Source organism: Pongo pygmaeus, chromosome 9, assembly GCF_028885625.2.
Source record: "Pongo pygmaeus isolate AG05252 chromosome 9, NHGRI_mPonPyg2-v2.0_pri, whole genome shotgun sequence".
Taxonomy (NCBI): Eukaryota; Metazoa; Chordata; class Mammalia; order Primates; family Hominidae; genus Pongo; species Pongo pygmaeus.
The window spans coordinates 3,028,122-3,046,722 of record NC_072382.2 but is presented as its reverse complement, the minus strand read 5'-3'; the positions used below and the strand labels follow the sequence as shown (position 1 = coordinate 3,046,722).

The 18,601-nt window shown below is 53.0% G+C and overlaps 1 protein-coding gene across 11 annotated transcripts in view; it reads left to right on the top strand.

Moving 5' to 3' along the window:
• The window catches only part of CARS1 (cysteinyl-tRNA synthetase 1), a 56,363-nt gene that overhangs the window by 35,105 nt on the left and 2,657 nt on the right, over positions 1-18,601 (top strand). For 10 of the 11 annotated variants that reach the window (XM_054437458.2, XM_054437460.2, XM_054437463.2 and 7 more), the window contains 10 exons: positions 1,962-2,074; positions 3,027-3,155; positions 3,545-3,674; positions 3,780-3,883; positions 4,345-4,442; positions 4,989-5,178; positions 6,446-6,514; positions 9,993-10,074; positions 15,243-15,323; positions 16,770-16,837. In XM_054437458.2, the coding sequence (XP_054293433.2) occupies positions 1,962-2,074; positions 3,027-3,155; positions 3,545-3,674; positions 3,780-3,883; positions 4,345-4,442; positions 4,989-5,178; positions 6,446-6,514; positions 9,993-10,074; positions 15,243-15,323; positions 16,770-16,837 (1,064 nt within the window). Of the gene's footprint in view, positions 1-1,961; positions 2,075-3,026; positions 3,156-3,544; positions 3,675-3,779; positions 3,884-4,344; positions 4,443-4,988; positions 5,179-6,445; positions 6,515-9,536; positions 9,581-9,992; positions 10,075-15,242; positions 15,324-16,769; positions 16,838-18,601 lie in introns of those variants that run through there. The other variant, XM_063670699.1, reaches the window with a different exon arrangement.

Below are 18,601 nucleotides of genomic sequence, written 5' to 3'. Positions count from 1 at the left end.
CCAGTTGGCAACAGCTATCCTGCTGGAATTCAGGATCCGAAAAATACCTTAAGCAGTTCTTGGTAAAAAGGTCCAGGGTTAGAGATTCTATCTCTAGGAACAGTGGTGGAGCAGGTGGTCAGCGTGCTATGTGACTGTCAGTTAGAGCTGCAGGGAAGCGGGTGGACGCGCACTGCACCTGGCCAGTGACCGGCCTCGTCATTCTGCCTGTAGCCTGGATTGGAATTCTCGTTCACCCTGTGAGGGCAGTTGCAGTGTGGCATTTGCTGAAGGATAGGGTGTTTGTGGGGAGGGTCCTGTGTTCTCTGTTATAAATTTTTTCAAAGTGTATTTTTTTAAAAATCAGATATAAACTTTCAGGAGTAAGTTCATAATAATGAAAAATTGGAAACATAAATGTATATTTTCTATCAAAGAGCATCTAAAAGAGAATGTCATGGGTCATATCAAATTGTGCTTTTGCAAAATTGTCAATGGCAGAACAGTGAGGAGGTAGAAGGAAACTAGGACAGCGGCATTCCGTGTTGGTGGATAGATCTGGATTTTGCTTGCAGAGGTTTTTGGTATTTTTGTTTGTTTGTTTTTTAATCTGGGAATCAGTATACCAAAATGGTAACAGTAGTAATTCCTAGGTTAAAAGATTATGGCAATTTTTTTCCTAGTTTTCTTTTTTTATCTTCCAAATATTCTACATTTAGTACATATTTTATAATCATGAACTTGGTGTTTAGAAAAATGTATTTAGCAGTGCTTTTCCTCTTGACTCTGTTTCTCAGGGCAGCTTAGGTCTGTTGCCTGATTAGGCACCTGAAAAGCGGATTTGTTACCTGGAAAGATCTTACTGCAGCTTCTTCAGGGTCACCTGAGTTAGAACCCTAGATGGAGTCTGTTCTTCCTCCACAAGGGGGTGACAGCACCTAAGGCAGCCCTTAGACCAGGGACCAGGAAAGGCTGCAGCAGCCGGGCAAGACCTGGCGTGGGTCCTGGCAACCTTGTGCCTAGAGCGAAGGCCTCTGCTCTGCCCATTCATCGAACAAAGGGTGATTCTCTGCGTGACCTTTGGACTGGCTCACAGGTTTCTGTGTTCACAGCAGCTAATCTTTTCCGTTGGTCCTGCATGTATCATTGAGAGAAATCTGCAGTGATGGTGCATTCCTTTTCTGGGGACTCAGACCATCTTGTACCCTGAGTGTCAGGTGGCTGAGTGTCACCGAGTCAATGCATGGAATTCACCAAGGGGTTTCTTCTCATCCCTCCGGCAAGGCATAGACAGTCTTGTTTTTGTTGGCCAGGTGATCATTGGCTTTGTCCAGGAAATAGAACTTGTGCCAAGAGCAGTAGTCCCCTTTTCTTATGGCCTTCCTGGACTATTCTTTAGTTTCCTTCACCTTTTTTCCCCTTACAAATACACAGGAGCAGCAAGTATCCCCTTCACCACTGCACTGCCGCCAGGTTCCCTGCCATAGTGCACAGCAGCTTAGCTGCGTCCTTATATCCCCCGGAACCCATAAGCAAATAATTGTGCGGGCCCTTGACATATTGACCCCACCCGCATGAACCAGGCAGGATCCCTGAGCCATGCCCCAGTGGGCTGCACCACTATGTCACCTCCTAGCTTTAGCCCAGGGTGCTATCACTTGTCCTAGACACTGGTGGGCTAATGCTGTGAGAAGGCAGCAGGAAGATGAATGTCTTACAGAGACCCCAGATGTGGCCTCAAGTCAGCCAGGTATATAAGCTGGTGACTTTGGGGATTATGAACCGTTTTGTAAATCTAGACACTGGGTCAACAGCAGAATCTGGTAATACACAGTTAACTTGAAGAAGTGCTTGAGCCAAGTTAGCAAACAGAAGTTAGTCAGAAGGACTGGCCATTAGGCACCCAGGATGGCCTTGAAGTGAGACGTGTGGATCTGTGGGTGCTGCTGAGTGACCTTGCCTGGCGTCCCTCGTGTTTGCAGGCGACCTGAGCATCTCTGCAGACCGCCTGAGTGAGAAGCGCTCTCCCAATGACTTTGCCTTATGGAAGGCCTCTAAGCCCGGAGAACCGTCCTGGCCGTGCCCTTGGGGAAAGGTGAGTGAGTGGCCTAGAAGGTGTGGGGCTTGGACAGGGGCACTGGTGCCAGCCACACTCTCAGGCCCCCAGCAGAGGGCCGCTCTGTGTGTGAAGGATGTTGTCACTGGGCCAGAACCTGGTACTGGTGCAGCACAGGCTTCCTGGCCCCAGGGACCTGGACATCATGGAGACTCCCTGAGTCTCTGGACAAATCACTTCCCTCCCGGGATTTCTGTTTTCTGGTCTGTAAATGGAGATGTGATCAGAGTAGACGTCCATGGAGGCTTCTTGGTTCTTGTGTTCTGTGACTCTGAGTATTCCAGGCCCCAGGGTGTAGGATGCCTTCTCATCTTCCCAGTGACAGCAGTTCTTCACTGCAGGGTACCCTAGGAAGGGGCGTCACCATCTGCAGCTGTCAAGGGCTCAGAGGTCTGGATGTAATTCAGTAACTCCACCTAAGCCTCAGCCCACATAGGACCGGTTTATGAACTGCACCAAAGAAGGCTATCCTTAGTCTTTTTTTTTTTTTTTTGAGACAGAGTCTCACTCTGTCACCAGGCTGGAGTGCAGTGGCGCGATCTCAGCTCACTGCAGCCTCTGCCTCCTGGTCCCGGTTCAAGCAATTCTCCTGCCTCAGCCTCCTGAGTAGCTGGGATTACAGGCACACGTCACCATGCTCAGCTAATTTTTGTATTTTTTTGTATTTTTAGTAGAGACGGGGTTTCACCATGTTGGCCAGGCTGGTCTTGAACTCCTGACCTCGTGATCCGTCCGCCTCGGCATTGCAGTGCTGGGATTACAGGTGTGAGCCACCTCGCCCAGCCTTCCCTTAGTCTTTTCATGTGTGGGATTTAACGCTTGTTCCAATAAAGTTCAGAGGATTTAAGGGCCATCAACTTGGAGTGATAAGTGATAAAGGCCTAGACAAGCCGGTAGGCTGGTCGGTCACCGTGTGTTCGGCTTTCTCCAGGGTCGTCCAGGCTGGCATATTGAGTGCTCAGCCATGGCAGGCACCCTCCTAGGGGCTTCGATGGACATTCACGGAGGTGGGTTCGACCTCCGGTTCCCCCACCACGACAATGAGCTGGCGCAGTCGGAGGTAGGTGAAAACAGGGTCCCCTTGTCAGTTGCAAGAGCACAGTGTTTGTACTGCAGTGGGGGAAAAGTCAGCCCGGGCCTCAGAAGGGCCTCTCTCACTAGAACTTGACACCTTCATCAGGGCTTATGGGTGGAATCTGAACGCTGATCATTTAGTGTGGTTTCCGCATTGACAGCCTGGCCTTTGGCAACAGACTAGCCTGGATTTGAACCAGTTGTGTTACCTGCTGGCTTATTAACCTGGGCTGTCCTTCCAAGCCCCGCCTGCACCACCTGGAAAACGCAGCTCCTGCCTGTGGACAGCACCAACAAGGCAGCAGACAGTGCAGGTGGCAGGAGGCGGCCCCAGTAACACATGACTGTTGACATCCTTTGTCTGTTTCCACTCAGGCCTACTTTGAAAACGACTGCTGGGTCAGGTACTTCCTGCACACAGGCCACCTGACCATTGCAGGCTGCAAAATGTCAAAGTCACTAAAAAACTTCATCACCATTAAAGATGCCTTGAAAAAGCACTCAGGTATACACTGGCTTCTCCCACAGACCCCACCCACCTTCTCATAGATATGTAATGGCTGTAGCACTCGGGAGAATAAGGGCGTTGCTGTCTTGTGTCCCCACATAGCACGGCAGTTGCGTCTGGCCTTCCTCATGCACTCGTGGAAGGACACCCTGGACTACTCCAGCAACACCATGGAGTCGGCGCTTCAATATGAGAAGTTCTTGAATGTGAGTCCCCAGCCCCTTCCTGGAGGTTGGTGGAGCAGCCTCCCCTGCACAGTGGGCACCTTGTGCGGTGGTGATAGGTGCAGCAGCCTCCCGATGTCTCTAATGGAGACCAGCACATGGGTGAAAGCACCTCAATGCTAGTGGGTCTAACAGGCTCGGGGCCACTCCTTAAATGGCCGACGGCTTCGCAGAGTGGACGGAGGCCTCATCCTCCTAGTCACTGCAGTGCACGTCCTTCTGACGTACTTTCCACCAAATGGGCATCTGTAAACCTAAAGTAAGAACATGTTTTTGTCAAAGAAATATCTTTTCCTTTCTTTCTGACCAGTGCGTAACGTCAGTGCATTCTGGTCTTTCAGATTTTTACCAAAAATAAAATCACAGCAGTAGAACAGTTTTATCAGATATTTCAGGATGGAAAAGTTGCCTAAATGCTGTTAAACTGATTTTTCTAACTTCAGGAGTTTTTCTTAAATGTGAAAGATATCCTTCGCGCTCCTGTTGATATCACTGGTCAGTTTGAGAAGTGGGGAGAAGAAGAAGCAGAACTGAATAAGAAGTAAGGTGGTGCCTTTTCTTTGGGGTTTTCGAGCATGCCCATGTTCTATGCCTGGCCTCGCATCTTGGCCACCATGTGTCCTGGACTGTCGAGGAAGGGCTGGGGACACTGTCGTACATTGTGCAGAATTAATTCAGGATAGGCGGCTCTGCTAATGGGAGCTGCTCTGGTTGTTGAAGTGCATGGAGAATTTCTTTTTTGTTTTTTCTTTTTGAGATGGAGTTTCGCCCTTGTTGCCCAGGCTGTAGTGCAGTGGTGTGATCTCGGCTCACTACAACCTCCACCTCCTGGGTTCAAGTGATTCTTCTGCCTCAGCCTCCCGAGTAGTTGGGATTACAGGCATGCGCCACCATACCTGGCTAATTTCAGATTTTTAGTAGAGACGGGGTTTCTCCGTGTTTGTCAGGCTGGTCTCGAACTCCTGACCTCAGGTGATCCGCCCACCTCAGCCTACCAAAGGCGCGAGCCACTACGCCTGGCCGCATGGGGAATTTCTATGGTGTGTTACCACGTCTGACTTCACGTTCCTTCCTCTTTGTTGCTCAGCTTTTATGACAAGAAGACAGCAATTCACAAAGCCCTCTGTGACAACGTTGACACCCGCACAGTCATGGAAGAGATGCGGGCCTTGGTCAGTCAGTGCAACCTCTATATGGCAGCCCGGAAAGCTGTGAGGAAGAGGCCCAACCAGGCTCTGCTGGAGAACATCGCCCTGTACCTCACCCATATGCTGAAGGTAAGCCAGGCCCCAGGCAGGCGTATCCCTCAGCCTGTGTGGACACAGGAGCCAGGCCCCAGGACTGGGAGAACAGAGGCCTCTGGTGCCCCCCAGTGCTGTGCCTGGTGCCCAGCACCTCTGAGACATGGAGACACGCTTCTGTCCTCTTTGGTTCCTGGTGTGCTTTTCATGCATTAGAAATAACACCCATAAGCAGAGCACAGTGGCTCACACCTATAACCCAACACTGTGGGAGGCCAGGTGAGTGTATCACTTGAGCCCAGGATTTCAAAACCAGCCTGGACAACATAGTGAGACCCCGTGTCTATAAAATATATTAAAGATTAGCCAGGTATGGTGGCACACACCTGTTTTCCAGCTGCTTGGGAGGCTGAGGTGAGGGGCTCGCTTGAGCCCAGGAGGTTGGGGCCATAGTGAGGCATGATTGCGCTACTGCACTCCACCCTGGGCAATAGAGGGGAGACCCTGTCTCAAAAGCAGACAAAAAGAAGTAACATCCATATAGTTGTCCCTTACTCAGAGCTATTTCTTTCCTTTGCCTCCGTTTCCCTCTACTCCCATCTTGGAGTTTGAAAAGCAAAACCAGGCCGGGCGCGGTGGCTCACACCTGTAATCCCAGCACTTTGGGAGGCCGAGGCAGGTGGATCACAAGGTCAGGAGATGGAGACCATCCTGGCTAACACGGTGAAACCCCGTCTCTACTAAAAAAAAATACAAAAAAACTAGTTGGGCATGGTGGCGGGTGCCTGTAGTCCCAGCTACTTGAGAGGCTGAGGCAGGAGAATGGCATGAACCCGGGAGGCGGAGCTTGCAGTGAGCCAAGATTACGCCATTGCACTCCAGCCTGGGCGACAGAGCGAGACTCCATCTCAGAAAAAAAAAAAAAAAAAAAAGAAGCAAAACCAGGGACAAGGCCTCCTCTCTGAACACATCCTGTGCAGAGCCCTTCCCCGCAGTGCACCTTGAAAGGCCAGCAGGGCCTGGACTCAACTCCCCTCCCCTCTCCTCCTCTTTCCTTGTTGTTGGGCTCCAGTGGCTTCTGGCTGAAACAGAGCTGGAGAGGGTAGCTGTGAGTCAGGGCCATCCTGGAGCAATGAGGGCACCCTCAGGCTCGGGTTTCTGGGGCTCCTGAAGCTGCTGCTTCCATCTCTTTCCTGGTCTTGGGGCACACCCTCCCGTGAACGAGGAACACAGCTCACAGCTGCTCGCCACTTGCCGCCTTCATCTTGCCGCAGCTTCAGGTCCCATCTGTTTCTTTTCCTAGATCTTTGGGGCCGTAGAAGAGGACAGCTCCCTGGGATTCCCGGTTGGAGGGCCTGGAAGCAGCCTCAGTGTGAGTAGCATGCAGGGTCCTGCCTTCTGCACCTGCTCCCTCCCCACTCCCTACCCCTCTGTGTCCCTCTGAACTGCCCCTCTTCTGTCTGCCCACCCACACCAGACCCTTCCGGACAGCACCTCGAGCTAAATGGCAGTTCTGGCTCTGAGAGTGCTAAGTGTGGTCAGCTGCCCTGCCAGTGTGGAGGGTCTGCTTTGGTTGTGACTGTTGGTTTGGGGCACTTTGCCATTGTGCTGTCCCATGAGCTTAGTCTTGGACCCCAACTACCTAGGCTACTGCTTATTTGCATTTTGCTGTGGCCACTTGGCATCATGAACACTCACGTGACTTCATCACATATACTGACCTGTATTCAGTAAATGCTTCATCGAAAGGCTGCAGAGTTCACAAACAGCACAGAGTTTACACTGATGGGGAGATACGCCACTGTCTGCCTCAGTCCCTATGGGGCTGGGCAGATGCCCTAACAGGCCCAGTCCTGACCCTGAGCCCAGGTCGGTCCACATGGCCTGAGCCAGAACCCCCTGCCCCAGAGCTGTGGCCCACAGGTCAGGGGGAGGTCATCCTGTAGAGCCCCCTGTCTAGTGGGTCTGTGTGGTGAGAAAATCCATGCAGAACACCCTGGCAGTCCGTTGCTGTCTTCTGTTTGCAGTTGGCATGTGAGCAGACACACACTGTCAGTCATATCCTTCTGCTGTAGAACCCCTGTCCCCTCTGACACGCCCACAGTCAGGCTTCTTAAAGATGGACTTCCACCCACTCCCAGGTCAAGAATGCTCTTTAACTATTCGATTAGAATGCAGATCTAAATATTTAAATATAACAACTGTAATTTTAATTAAAACAGGAGCTTACTACAAAGTCAAAATGCAAAACCTTTTTAAAATCCTGTTTCCTGATGACAAGTGGTGTGAAGAGCCCCCATGCAGATGGAGCTTACAGATGCTCCCCCAGGAACCAACTTACAAAGAGAAAACAGTCCGTGTTGGAAGAAGTCCTGCCATGGCCTGGTGCCTTTTGCCAGCCTTAGCACTAGCTAGCTTGGTTGTGGTAGTTGGTGTGGTATTTTTGAGACTTCCTGATATGAACCTTCTTTGGTGCTTTTAAGAAAACCCACATAGCTTCTTTGTTCTCTTGTGCAAATGATACTAAGATATTTATTTTCTTTAAAAACAAAAAACCAAAACACACCTCCTGGGTTAAAGTCAGCCTGCCTTTGAACTGCAGTGTTTTTCATCTTAACGGCTGCTGTGGTTGTGGGGCTGCCTTCAGCGTGCTGTGGACACACATCCGCATCCCCCAAGCAGCCTCGTTTGGCCTTTGCAGTCAGCTGATTGCAAAGAAGCAGCTGCAGCGAATGGTGAGCCTGCTGGCAAAACGTCCTGTGCCCACACATCATGGCCATTTGACGTTCATGGATTAACTTCCAAATCCAAATGGTTTTTAGGAACAAGAGAGGCAGCTCCTACCTCTTGTACCACCTCAGTGTCGCCACGCGGCCACCTGCTAGCGTGCTCAGGTGGGGGTTGCAGCCCTAGGCGTTCTTGAGACAGACCCCTGCAGCCATTCTGAGAGTTCCCCTCCAGTGCCCCTGGGGCTGGAACTGAGCCTAGCAGGGGGGTGAATGCCTCCCTTTCTGTCCTTCCCCAAGGCTTGTCTGGGCTGGCTGTGTGGTGGGTGGAGATACAGATCGAAAACCCCCAAGAAGTCCAAAGTTCGGATGCAGAAGTGGGTCTCAGGGAGCTTGGCTTAGACTCAAGGGCTTGTTAGCCTGCCTGACTTTTGCACTTGCTAAATTTGTGTGTTTCTGTTTTTGAGATGGAGTCTCACTCTGTCGCCCATGCCAGTCCCTGCCCTGTGTTGTGGCCGCTGAGCTATTATTCAGTTATGAATATAGGAGTGCGAGCAGCTCTCAGTGAACAAAAACTTTCCACAGCTGGCGTGCAGTGGCGCGATCTCCGGTCACTGCACCCTCCACCTCCCGAGTTCAAGTGATTCTCCTGCCTCAGCCTCCTGAGTAGCTGGGACTACAGGCATGCACCACCATGCCCAGCTAATTTTTTTTGTATTTTAGTAGAGACAGGGTTTCTCTATGTTGGCCAGGCTAGTCTCGAACTCCTGACCTCATGATCCACCCACTTCACCCTCCCAAAGTGCTGGGATTACAATTGTGAGTCACCGTGCCCAGCCAGCACTTGCTAATGTTTTTATTTTGGTTATTGAGCTGCTGAATCAGCTAAGGGGCAGGGAGCAACCTTGCTCAAAAGCCTAAAACCTTTTCTGTCCTATTTAAAAAAGAGAAATGCTAGCCCAGCGTGGGAGCTCACACCTGTAGTCCCAGCACTTTGGGAGGCTGAGGTGGGTGAATCACCTGAGGTCGGGAGTTCGAGACCCGCCTGACCAACATGGAGAAACCCTGTCTCTACTAAAAATACAAAATTAGCCAGGCTTGGTGGTGCATGCCTGTAATCCCAGCTACTCGGGAGGCTGAGGCAGGAGAAGCGCTTGAACCTGGAAGGCGGAGGTTGCGGTGAGCCGAGATCGCCATTGCATGCCAGTCTGGGCAACAAGAGCAAAACTCCATCTCAAAAAAAAAAAAGGGGAAATGCTTTGGGAGGCCAAGGCGGGCGGATCACGAGGTTAAGAGATTGAGACCATCCTGGCCAACATGGTGAAACCCTGTCTCTACTAAAAATATAAAAATTAGCCAGGCGTGGTGGTGGGTGCCTGTAATCCCAGCTACTCAGGAGGCTGAGGCAGGTGAATCGCTGGAACCTGGGAGGTGGAGGTTGCAGTGAGCCGAGATCGCGCCACTTCACTCCAGCCTGGTGACAGAGCAAGATTCCGTCAAAAAAAAAAAAAAAAAAAGGGAAATGTAGTAGAAAGGTTTTTCTATCCTGTGGCCGCCTCCCCAGTGTTACTGTGGGTAGTGAATCTTAGTGTAGCTGCTCATGCGCATGTAGATAGTAGGTACTTAATGGAGATCATTAATCTTAAACAAGTGTATGTGTGACCACAGATCAGACCGAAAGCACGGCCCGGGAGCCGCCAGCCTCAGCATAGGTAAGGCCCCAGCCTGGGGAGTGATGTCCTTGGGCCCCTTAGGAAATAGTCCCTCCCAGAGACGGCCCCTCTGAAACCATGAAGACGAGCTGTTTCACAGCAGCGTGTCTGACCTGAGAAAAGCAAGGCCTGTCAGCAGCTGGGCAGAGCGGCTGCAGACCCACCTGCTGCAATAGAAAGGAAGCTCACTTCATGCTCTCTGGCCTGAGAGTCTGTGTGACTCGCACACCTAGCAGGGACCGCGTGTCGGGGACGAGAGCGTCCAGGCTCTGGGATGCCGGTCACAGCTGTAGTATGCACAGCAGCACTGCCCATGCCAGTCCCTGCCCTGTGTTGTGGCCACTGAGCTATTATTCAGTTACAAATATAAGAGTGTGAGCAGCTCTCAGCGAACCAAAACTTCTTTCCACAGCTCGAGGCCACAGTCATGCCCTACCTTCAGGTGTTATCAGAATTCCGAGAAGGAGTGCGGAAGATTGCCCGAGAGCAAAAAGGTGAGGACCAGTTACTGGAAAGAGTGTGGGAGCCACTCCCCTCACTGGGCTCCCCGGACTCGGGCATCTCCCGTGAGGCACTATGGCGTTCGGGCCGGATCATCCTCTGGGAAGGCTGCCCTGTGCACCACAGGGTGTTGAACGGCATCCCGGGCCTGGACCCACCAGGTGCATCAGCACCACACACCCCAGTCACCACAGCCCCGCATGTCCCTGCAGGGCAGAATCCTCAAGTGAGTGCAGCTGAGTGGGCAGTGGGGACCAAGCGTGTGCTGTGATGGGCCACGGTTGACTTGCCTCTCCTTCTCTGAGCGGAGGCAGAGTGGCGGGCCCTCTCACCAGCCCAGTCACCACCTGCCATTGGGCTCACACTGGGGCTTATTTTTGTTCCTGGTGACCTGGTAGGCTGGGCGCGCTGAGGTGTGGCTCGTTCCTGCTGCAGAGTGGAGCCGAGCTGCAGCTTCCAGGGTTCTGCTCGGGCATGCCAGACGAATGCTTGAACTTGGGGTTCACACAGTGGCCCCTCACTGTCCATAAGCAGCCATTGCTTCATCTTTTTTTTTGTTTGTTTGTTTGTTTCAGACGGAGTCTCACTCTGTCGCCCAGGCTGGAGTGCAGTGGTGCGATCTCGGCTCACTGCAAGCTCCACCTCCCGGGTTCACGCCATTCTCCTGCCTCAGCCTCCTGAGTAGCTGGGACTACAGGCGCTGGCCACCACGCCCGGCTAATTTTTTGTATTTTTTTTTTAGCAGAGACGGGGTTTCACCGTGTTGGCCAGGATGGTCTCAATCTCCTGACCTCGTGATCCGCCCGCCTTGGCCTCCCAAAGTGCTGGGAGTACAGGCGTGAGCCACCGTGCCTGGCCATTCCTTCATCTTTTGACATTTCTGAGATGTGTGTGGTTTAAGACTTAGAAAGTGCTGAATCTGAGCATTCGTTTTGACGGCCAGTTTTAAGAAAGTGTTAAACACAGCAACAAGCAGCATCAGGCAGGCCTTTGCTTCTTCCTTTGAGTGGTTCTGAATTGGTGAGTAACAGCACAGCTGGGAACACACACTGAGGACTTAGGATGTGCTGGGCCCTGCCCACTGCTTTCTGCACATTGCCTCATTTACCGCCATGATCCTCCAAAAGAGGAAAGCAGAGCCCTGGCCGGGTCACACTGACCTCGAGTGCTCCTCCATCACCTGCTATGCTGTTCTCCCTCCCCAGGGGGCCTCTGTGTGGTGGGAAGTCCGACCTGGGACCCACCTGGTCCTCATCTGTGCAGAGCCCATCATGGAGGGTCACAGTGGGGCAGCATCCAGGCAGGGCATGCTGAAGACAGAGCAGACAGAGACCCAGCAAGCCTCTAGGAGAAGCTGCACCTTGAGGAAGGATCAGGAAGCCTAGGTGGGTGGAGGGGCCAAGAGGCGGAGGAGCCGAATCTGGGCCTGTTTCAGGCAGGGGACAGTGGAGCCGGAGGCAGGAGGGCAGGAAAGAGTTTCGGGAGCTCGGAGCTCCACAGGCTGCAGGAGAGTGCAGGACACTGGGTGAGAGGAGAGGCTGGCCGGGCTGCTGGACTGCCACAAGTGCCCTGGAGAGGGGCCTGGGCCTGACCGAGCCCCTAACCGGCAGCGGTGGGCGCACTTGACCTGACCAGATAAGCACCATCACCCCTCTCCAACACCTGATGCCCTCAGCATTTCAAAGCACTGGAATCAAACTGAACCAAGCCTGGATCAGCCTATTCAGGACCAGCGCAGGGCTCTCCAGCAGCACTAACTTAGCGGCATCGCTGGGGTCATGGGCTTGGGAAGACCATTCCTGGAGGCAACCTGCATTTCCACCTGCCTTCTGGGGGACATCAAAGGCCGAGCCCGGGCCCCAGCTCCCCGGGGTCATACAAGATCGCGCATGTGGCCTTGGCTTCCCTGGCGTGCCACAGCCCCGGGAGGGCGCCGAAGGGGGACTGGCCAGGCACAAGCTCCTGCTCGGTGGCCCTGACCAGGACAGGGCTTGTTCAGGCCTGGAGAGTGGCACCAGCCAGCCAGCACTGGAAGTAGTTTGGTTTTGCTTTCTGTTTGCTTTTCACTTTTGTTCTGTTGCTTGGAGCAGGTAGATGGGTGATGTGGCCCCAGGTTAAGATGGTGGTGATCCCTACCCTGTACATCGTTCCATATGTGCCTTGTGAGCCAGAGACCCTGGGGATCCAGGGGCCTCAGACCTTCCGATGGGGCAGCGTGTTAGAGGTGGCTCTGGTGCAATCACCCTGTCTCCCCAGCAGCAGCAAATAGTGACTGTTTTGTTATTCACTGTTAACATCTCATGGCTGGCCGAAGAGAAAGTGAGTGTGTAACAAGCTCAGGGGTGGCCCTCAGATCAGCTGGGATCTGCTTGGCCCAGGCCAGATGCTCCACAGACAGACAAAAAAGAAACCGTTTCCCCTGGAAATACCCCCATGGTCCAGTCAGCTAGAGAGCACAGGCCTGGCAAGGAGGGCAGTGGGTTCAGGGTTTGACCAGAAGAGAGGCACTGAAGTGAGAAAGCCAGGGGCTGGACCAGGGCCCTCTGCACTGGGGAGATGATGCCATTTCCCCATCGCCACGTTTTTGTTTTCCTTATGTTAAAATATACAGATCAGTGCCATTAGGGACATTCACAGTGTTGTGCAGCCGCCACCGTCCATCTCCAGAACTCTTCCCTTTTCCCAAACTGGAACTCTGTCCCCATGGAACAGCAACTCCACATCCCCTCCCTCAGCCCCTGGTGCCCACCTTCTACTTCTGTCCCTGTGGATTTGACTACTCCAGGGACCCCACATGAGTGGAGTCACACAGTGTTTGTCCTGTGTCTGGCTTATTTCACTGAGCACAGTGTCCTCAGGTCTATCTGTGTTGCAGCCCGTGTCAGGACCTCCTGCCTTTTTAATGGCCAAATCGTATTCCATGGATGGATGGGCCCTGATCTGTCTATTCTTCCATGGAAGAATTCTCATCACCTTTGCGTTATCTTTGTAGCCCACGTTTCTCTTCAGTAAATCCCTGATGATGATGTCATTGTCTGCTCCTCTGCCCCAGCTCTGCTAACAGAAGCCACAGAGGCTTCTTCCTCAGCTCCTCAGAATCCAGACCCAGAGGCCGGTGTGGGCCTGAGGGGTACGGCGTGTGTCCCTTTCCCCCAGGGAGTGTGGCCCGGGAGGCTTCTTGGTGCCTGCTCTGATGATCACCCATGGCGGGTGGGCTGGCGTGCTGGCCTTGTGGCCTCCCATGACACCCGTGACAGGGACCACAGGTGCTGGCTGGCCTTCCTTCTAATGAGGGTGCTATCCAGGGGTGGCTTTCAAAGACTGAAGGGCAGGCACCTACCTCAGCTCATGCCCCAGTCAGCTGCTCCTCAGGTGGCTGAGGAGGGCCCGTTCCCAGGAATGATACTGCAGACAAATATAAAGGCCATCATTCCCCTAGGTCCCTTCCTGGGGAGGTTGAAACTCAGGAAGCTGCCCAAAGTGGCTGTTGCTTATGAGCGGGGCCTTGAAGCCCAAGGATATGCAGTTTTTTTTTTGTTTTTTTTTTTTTGAGATGGAGTCTTGCCCTGTCACTAGGCTGGAGTGCAGGGTGTCATCTTGGCTCACTGCAACCTCCGACTCCCTGGTTCAAGCGATTCTTCTGCCTCAGCATCCCGAGTAGCTGGGATTACAGGCACGTGCCACCACACCCAGATAGTTTTTGTATTTTTAGTAGAGATGGGGTTTCACCATGTTGGCCAGGATGGTCTCGATCTCCTGACCTCGTGATCCACCTGCCTCAGCCTCCAAAAGTGCTGGGATTACAGTCATGAGCCACCGCGCCTGCCCGGATACGTGAATATTTTATCTAGCAGTGAATGAAGGTGTGGGGTGCCCAGCAAGGAGCTGTAGGGGTCTCAGTCATGAGGACACAGCAGGAAAAGGACAGACGAGAATGGCAGCATGCGCATGGTCAGTGCTGCCCAAAGGCAGGGCAGGCAGGAGGATGGGGTGGGATGGTGGGGGTCCCAGCAGGCTGGGGGCAGGGCACCTGCCCGCCTAGCACAGTTGGGCGCAGCAAGCTGAGGGGCCAGAAGAAAACTAAAGGGTGTGGTGATTCCAGCAAACCCAAGGTCAGATTTCAGAGCAGAAAGTTGTCACTTGGAGAGCAGCAAGCATCCGTCCTGTTGATGTAGTCTAGGAGACGCTGTCACATCACCTGATACTCTGGAGTCTTTCTGAGATAGGTTGGCATCCCATTTACCCTGTAGCACCCAAAACTTCTTATGTCCTGTTCCCCACCTGGGCGTTGTGCGTGGGCTGGGAACGGGAAAACTTGGGCAGAGCAGAGACACACAGGGGGCGTCTGGTAGAGACTGCGTGAGGAACCCCCTAGGAGAACCGTGGGATGCCCGGCAAGTCTGCAGTGCTGCACTCTGAAATCAGTCAGCCACAGACACACAGGTTTCCAAGCGAAGCTCCCTCCCCATGTGATGGAGGTCACAGTCGCCCTCCCTGTCATGCCTCCTTTCACCCTCCCAGCTGGGTCAGGTCCCCAGTCAGAGGCAGAGGTGAGCACAGTCTAGGGAAGCAACCTGCGGTCCACCCCCACTACTCACCCCTGCCTTTACAGCTGCGTGCGCTTCAGCCCTGGGAGGCCTGATTCTCACAGAGCTAGAGCACCTTAGTGGCCCTGGGACTCAGCTCTCCTGGGTCCCAGTCAGGACCCCCATCCCAGTCCTGTGTGCATTTGGGAACCAAGTCCTTAGGGCTTGAGTCTAAATGGTCCTTCCGTAAGAAAGCTGATTCTGGCACCAACAGAGAAACTGCCTCAGATGAAGAGTGTTAGCACCTGAAGGGACCCCCAGGCCTGTCCTGACCCTCCCACCCCTGCTATCAGCCCAACTTGTGTCCCTTTCTGGAAGAACCGCTTCCAGCAGCCAGTGTGCTATGCTTCCTCCTGGCTCTGCCCCGCACCCCCAGAACAGCCCCTGGGCTTACGGGAGACACTAGTCTCTGGGCTTCTGCAGCCGATCAAGCTGCTGGCCCCTCCCTCCCAAGCACTAGAGGAGGCACTTGTTCTGTGGGCCGCGGCCCCTCCCTCCCCAGCACTGGAGGAGGCACTCGTTGTGTGGGCCCCGGCCCCTCCATGTCTGACAGAACTGCTCTGCTTCTCCTACAGTCCCTGAGATTCTGCAGCTCAGCGATGCCCTGCGGGACGACATCCTGCCCGAGCTTGGGGTGCGGTTTGAAGACCATGAAGGTGGGTGAGCCCTTGCTGTTTGCTACGAAGTTACCAGGAGCTTGGAGAGGTGTCACAAGGAGAGCTCCCGGGGCTGGGCTGAGGCTCATGCATTATGATTGTTGATGCAGAATCCCAAAGTGGCAGCCCTATGGGTCCCCCGGCGCCATTCCCACGCTGGCCAGCCTGGCAGGGGCAGGGGAGCACCCCGTAGCTCCTTCCCACTGCTGCGTGTGGTGGCATCACCTCCCCTGCGCGTCATCTCCCCTAGGGGCCTGGCTGCCCACTGCCCCTGTTGCTACCGCCTTTGATGCTCTCAGCTAAGGAAACCAGCCTGTATCCTGTACACTGTCAACAGATTTCATGCTTGTTCTCCCACTTTGTGGAGGTCTTTTTGTTCCACAGAAAATTAATTTTTTTGTTTTTTATTTTCAATTTTTATTTATTTATTTATTGAGACAGAGTTTCGCTCTGTCGCTCAGGCTGGAGTACAGTGGCGCGATCTCGGCTCATTGCAACCTCTGTCTCCCGGGTTCAAGCGATTCTCCTGCCTCAGCCTCCCGAGTAGCTGGGATTACAGATGCCCACCACCACGCTCGGCTAATTTTTGTATCTTTAGTAGAGATGGGGTTTCACTGTGTTGACCAGGCTAGTGTCAAACTCCTGACCTCAAGTAATCTGCCCACCTCGGCCTCCTAAAGTGGCATGAGCCACCATGCCCGGCCTTATTTTCAATTTTTATGGATACATAATAGTTGTACATATTTATGGGCTATGTGTGATATTTGGATACATGCGTATGATGTATTATGATCAAATCTAGGTAACTGAGATGTCCATCACCTCAAGCATTTATCATTTCTTTGTGTTACGAACACTCCAATTCCACTCTTCCACTCTGCCCCTGGTAATTTCAAATCTGAGATGACATGTCATATTTTCCTACTCCTGGCTGGCAAGACCTTCCTACCTTCTCATTATAAAATGTTCTTGCCAGGTGTGGTGGCTCATACCTGTATCCTAGCACTTTGGGAGGCTGAGGTGGGCAGATTACCTGAGCTCAGGAGTTCGAGACTAGCCTAGGCAACATGGTGAAACCCCCGTCTCCACTAAAATACAAAACATTATCTGGGTGTGGGCTACTCGGGCAGCTGAGACACGAGAATTGCTTGAACCCGATAGGCAAAGGTTGCAGTGAGCTGAGATCATGCCACTGCACTCCAGCCTGGATGACAGAGCAAGACTCTGTCTCAAAAAAAAAAAAAAAAATCACACACACACAAACCAAAATGTTCTCCTGTGCTTCACTGCTGCTACGGAGGTTTTTGTTTGTTTTTGTCCAGTGGGCCCTCGCTCTGACTGGGTAGCACGGCATGGTCTGGGCAGGGCAGGGCAGGGCAGGGCTGGCCCCGCAGCAGGGACGGCCCACAGAGCCCAGCGTCTTCTCACACACAGTTTATTTTGCAGGACTGCCCACGGTGGTGAAACTGGTAGACAGAAACACCTTATTAAAAGAGAGAGAAGAAAAGAGACGAGTGAGTAAAGTCAAAATGACTTAAGCTTGATATTTGTTGAAAATGTAAAAACCATTGCGATTATTACATAGTTTACTTTTTAAGCAATGATGTTTACACTTTTATTAAAATCCCAGTATTTATAAATGTCAGAAAGAAAAATTAACTAGTATCTTCTAATGAAGGACCTCTTTTAAAAAGATTATTCCCTCAGTTTAAGTGAAAACCAGTCACTTTTAGCAAACTGTGAAGCTGACATGTTTTTTTTTTGTTTGTTTGTTTTTTTGAGACAGAGTCTCACTCTGTTGCGCAGACTGGAGTGCAGTGGCACGATCTCAGCTCACTGCAACCTCTACTTCCCGGGTTCAGGCGATTCTTCTGCCTCAGCTTCCCGAGTAGCTGGGACTACAGGCACCCACCACTGTGCCCAGCTAATTTTTGTATTTTTTTAGTAGAGATGGGATTTCACCATGTTGGTCAGGCTGGTCTCAATCTCCTGACCTCGTGATCCACCCACCTTGGCCTCCCAAAGTGCTGGGATTACAGGCTTGAGCCACCGTGCCCGGCCCAAAGCTGACATGTTAAGATCCCAGTCCCACCTTGCCCTCACCTGGGTGGCGCGTGTCACTGATGCATCTCCACCTCCTATTCCCAGCATAGTCCCCACCTGCACCCCACAACACCCCCAGGATCAGGGATGGCCCAAGTTCCTCGGTGCCCAATAGGACAGAAGAACAGGAACAAAAACGCAATGTCAGAACCTCTGGGCACAGCGTATGGGGTACCCTGGGATGCAGGCAGCAGGATGAGAGGCACCTGGGCCCCCAGTGCACACCATGGGAGGTGGGTCCCCAAGAGGCTTAAAGCAGGAGACCGCCATGGAGGGCGAGTTTGGATGCCATGGCTCTCAGGAAGGAGGCTCTGGGAGGAACTGAGGAAGGAGAATCGACAGGGTGGGTGATTGATAGATGGGATGTACAAGATCAGGGAAGGCATCTATGCCCAGCCCTGCACTGGCCCAAGGCCCAAGGCACGAGGGGAGAGCTCATGCCAGAGGCAAGTGTGGGTGGCTGGAGTTTGCACTGCTTTGGAGGAATAACAAACTGGAACTCTGGGGAAAGCTCTAGACAGTGGTGAGTGGTCTGCAGGTCCATCCTGGTTGGCAGGTTGGGAAGAGCTGGGCTTGCCTTGTGAGGTTGGCTGGTGTGACTGCCTCATCAGGGCCCCTCCCCATTCCATCACAGTCACTCACCTAGCCTTGGGTCTCGCCTGCCGTGCTGCACTGTGAGGTGGCCTGGTGCTGGCTGTGCAGATGCCCTGGCTTGCTGCACTCCCTGGCAGAGTGCTCAGAAGCAGGAAGCAGACAAGAGGAGCGCCAGGGTGGCCCGGCCAGAGCCTCACAGGCCTTGCACTCTTTGTGCTGGCCTTTCCACTGGCCACGTTGGCTGTGGCTTGTGACTTCTAGTAGCTGCTGTTTCCCAATCAAGGGACTCTTACCTCACCAAGCTGCTGCAAGAAGGCATCCCCAGGCCCGAGGCACCATGGGGGAGGGGTCCTGCCTCTCCCTATACCATTCCCATCAGCACATAAACACGTACTAACTTTTAAAGGGAAAAAGCAGAAATCCTGAGCACTGTGTCTCTGGTTCCTCCAAGCTCAGTGCCCAGCTCCTCCCCCACCTCAGCCCCTTTCCCTCGGCCAGCCCTGCTCTCCCTCCATCTACCTCGAAAGAGCTCGATCCTGTTGGCCCCAGCCCCATCCCGAGTCTCTGAGACCTTTGGGCCT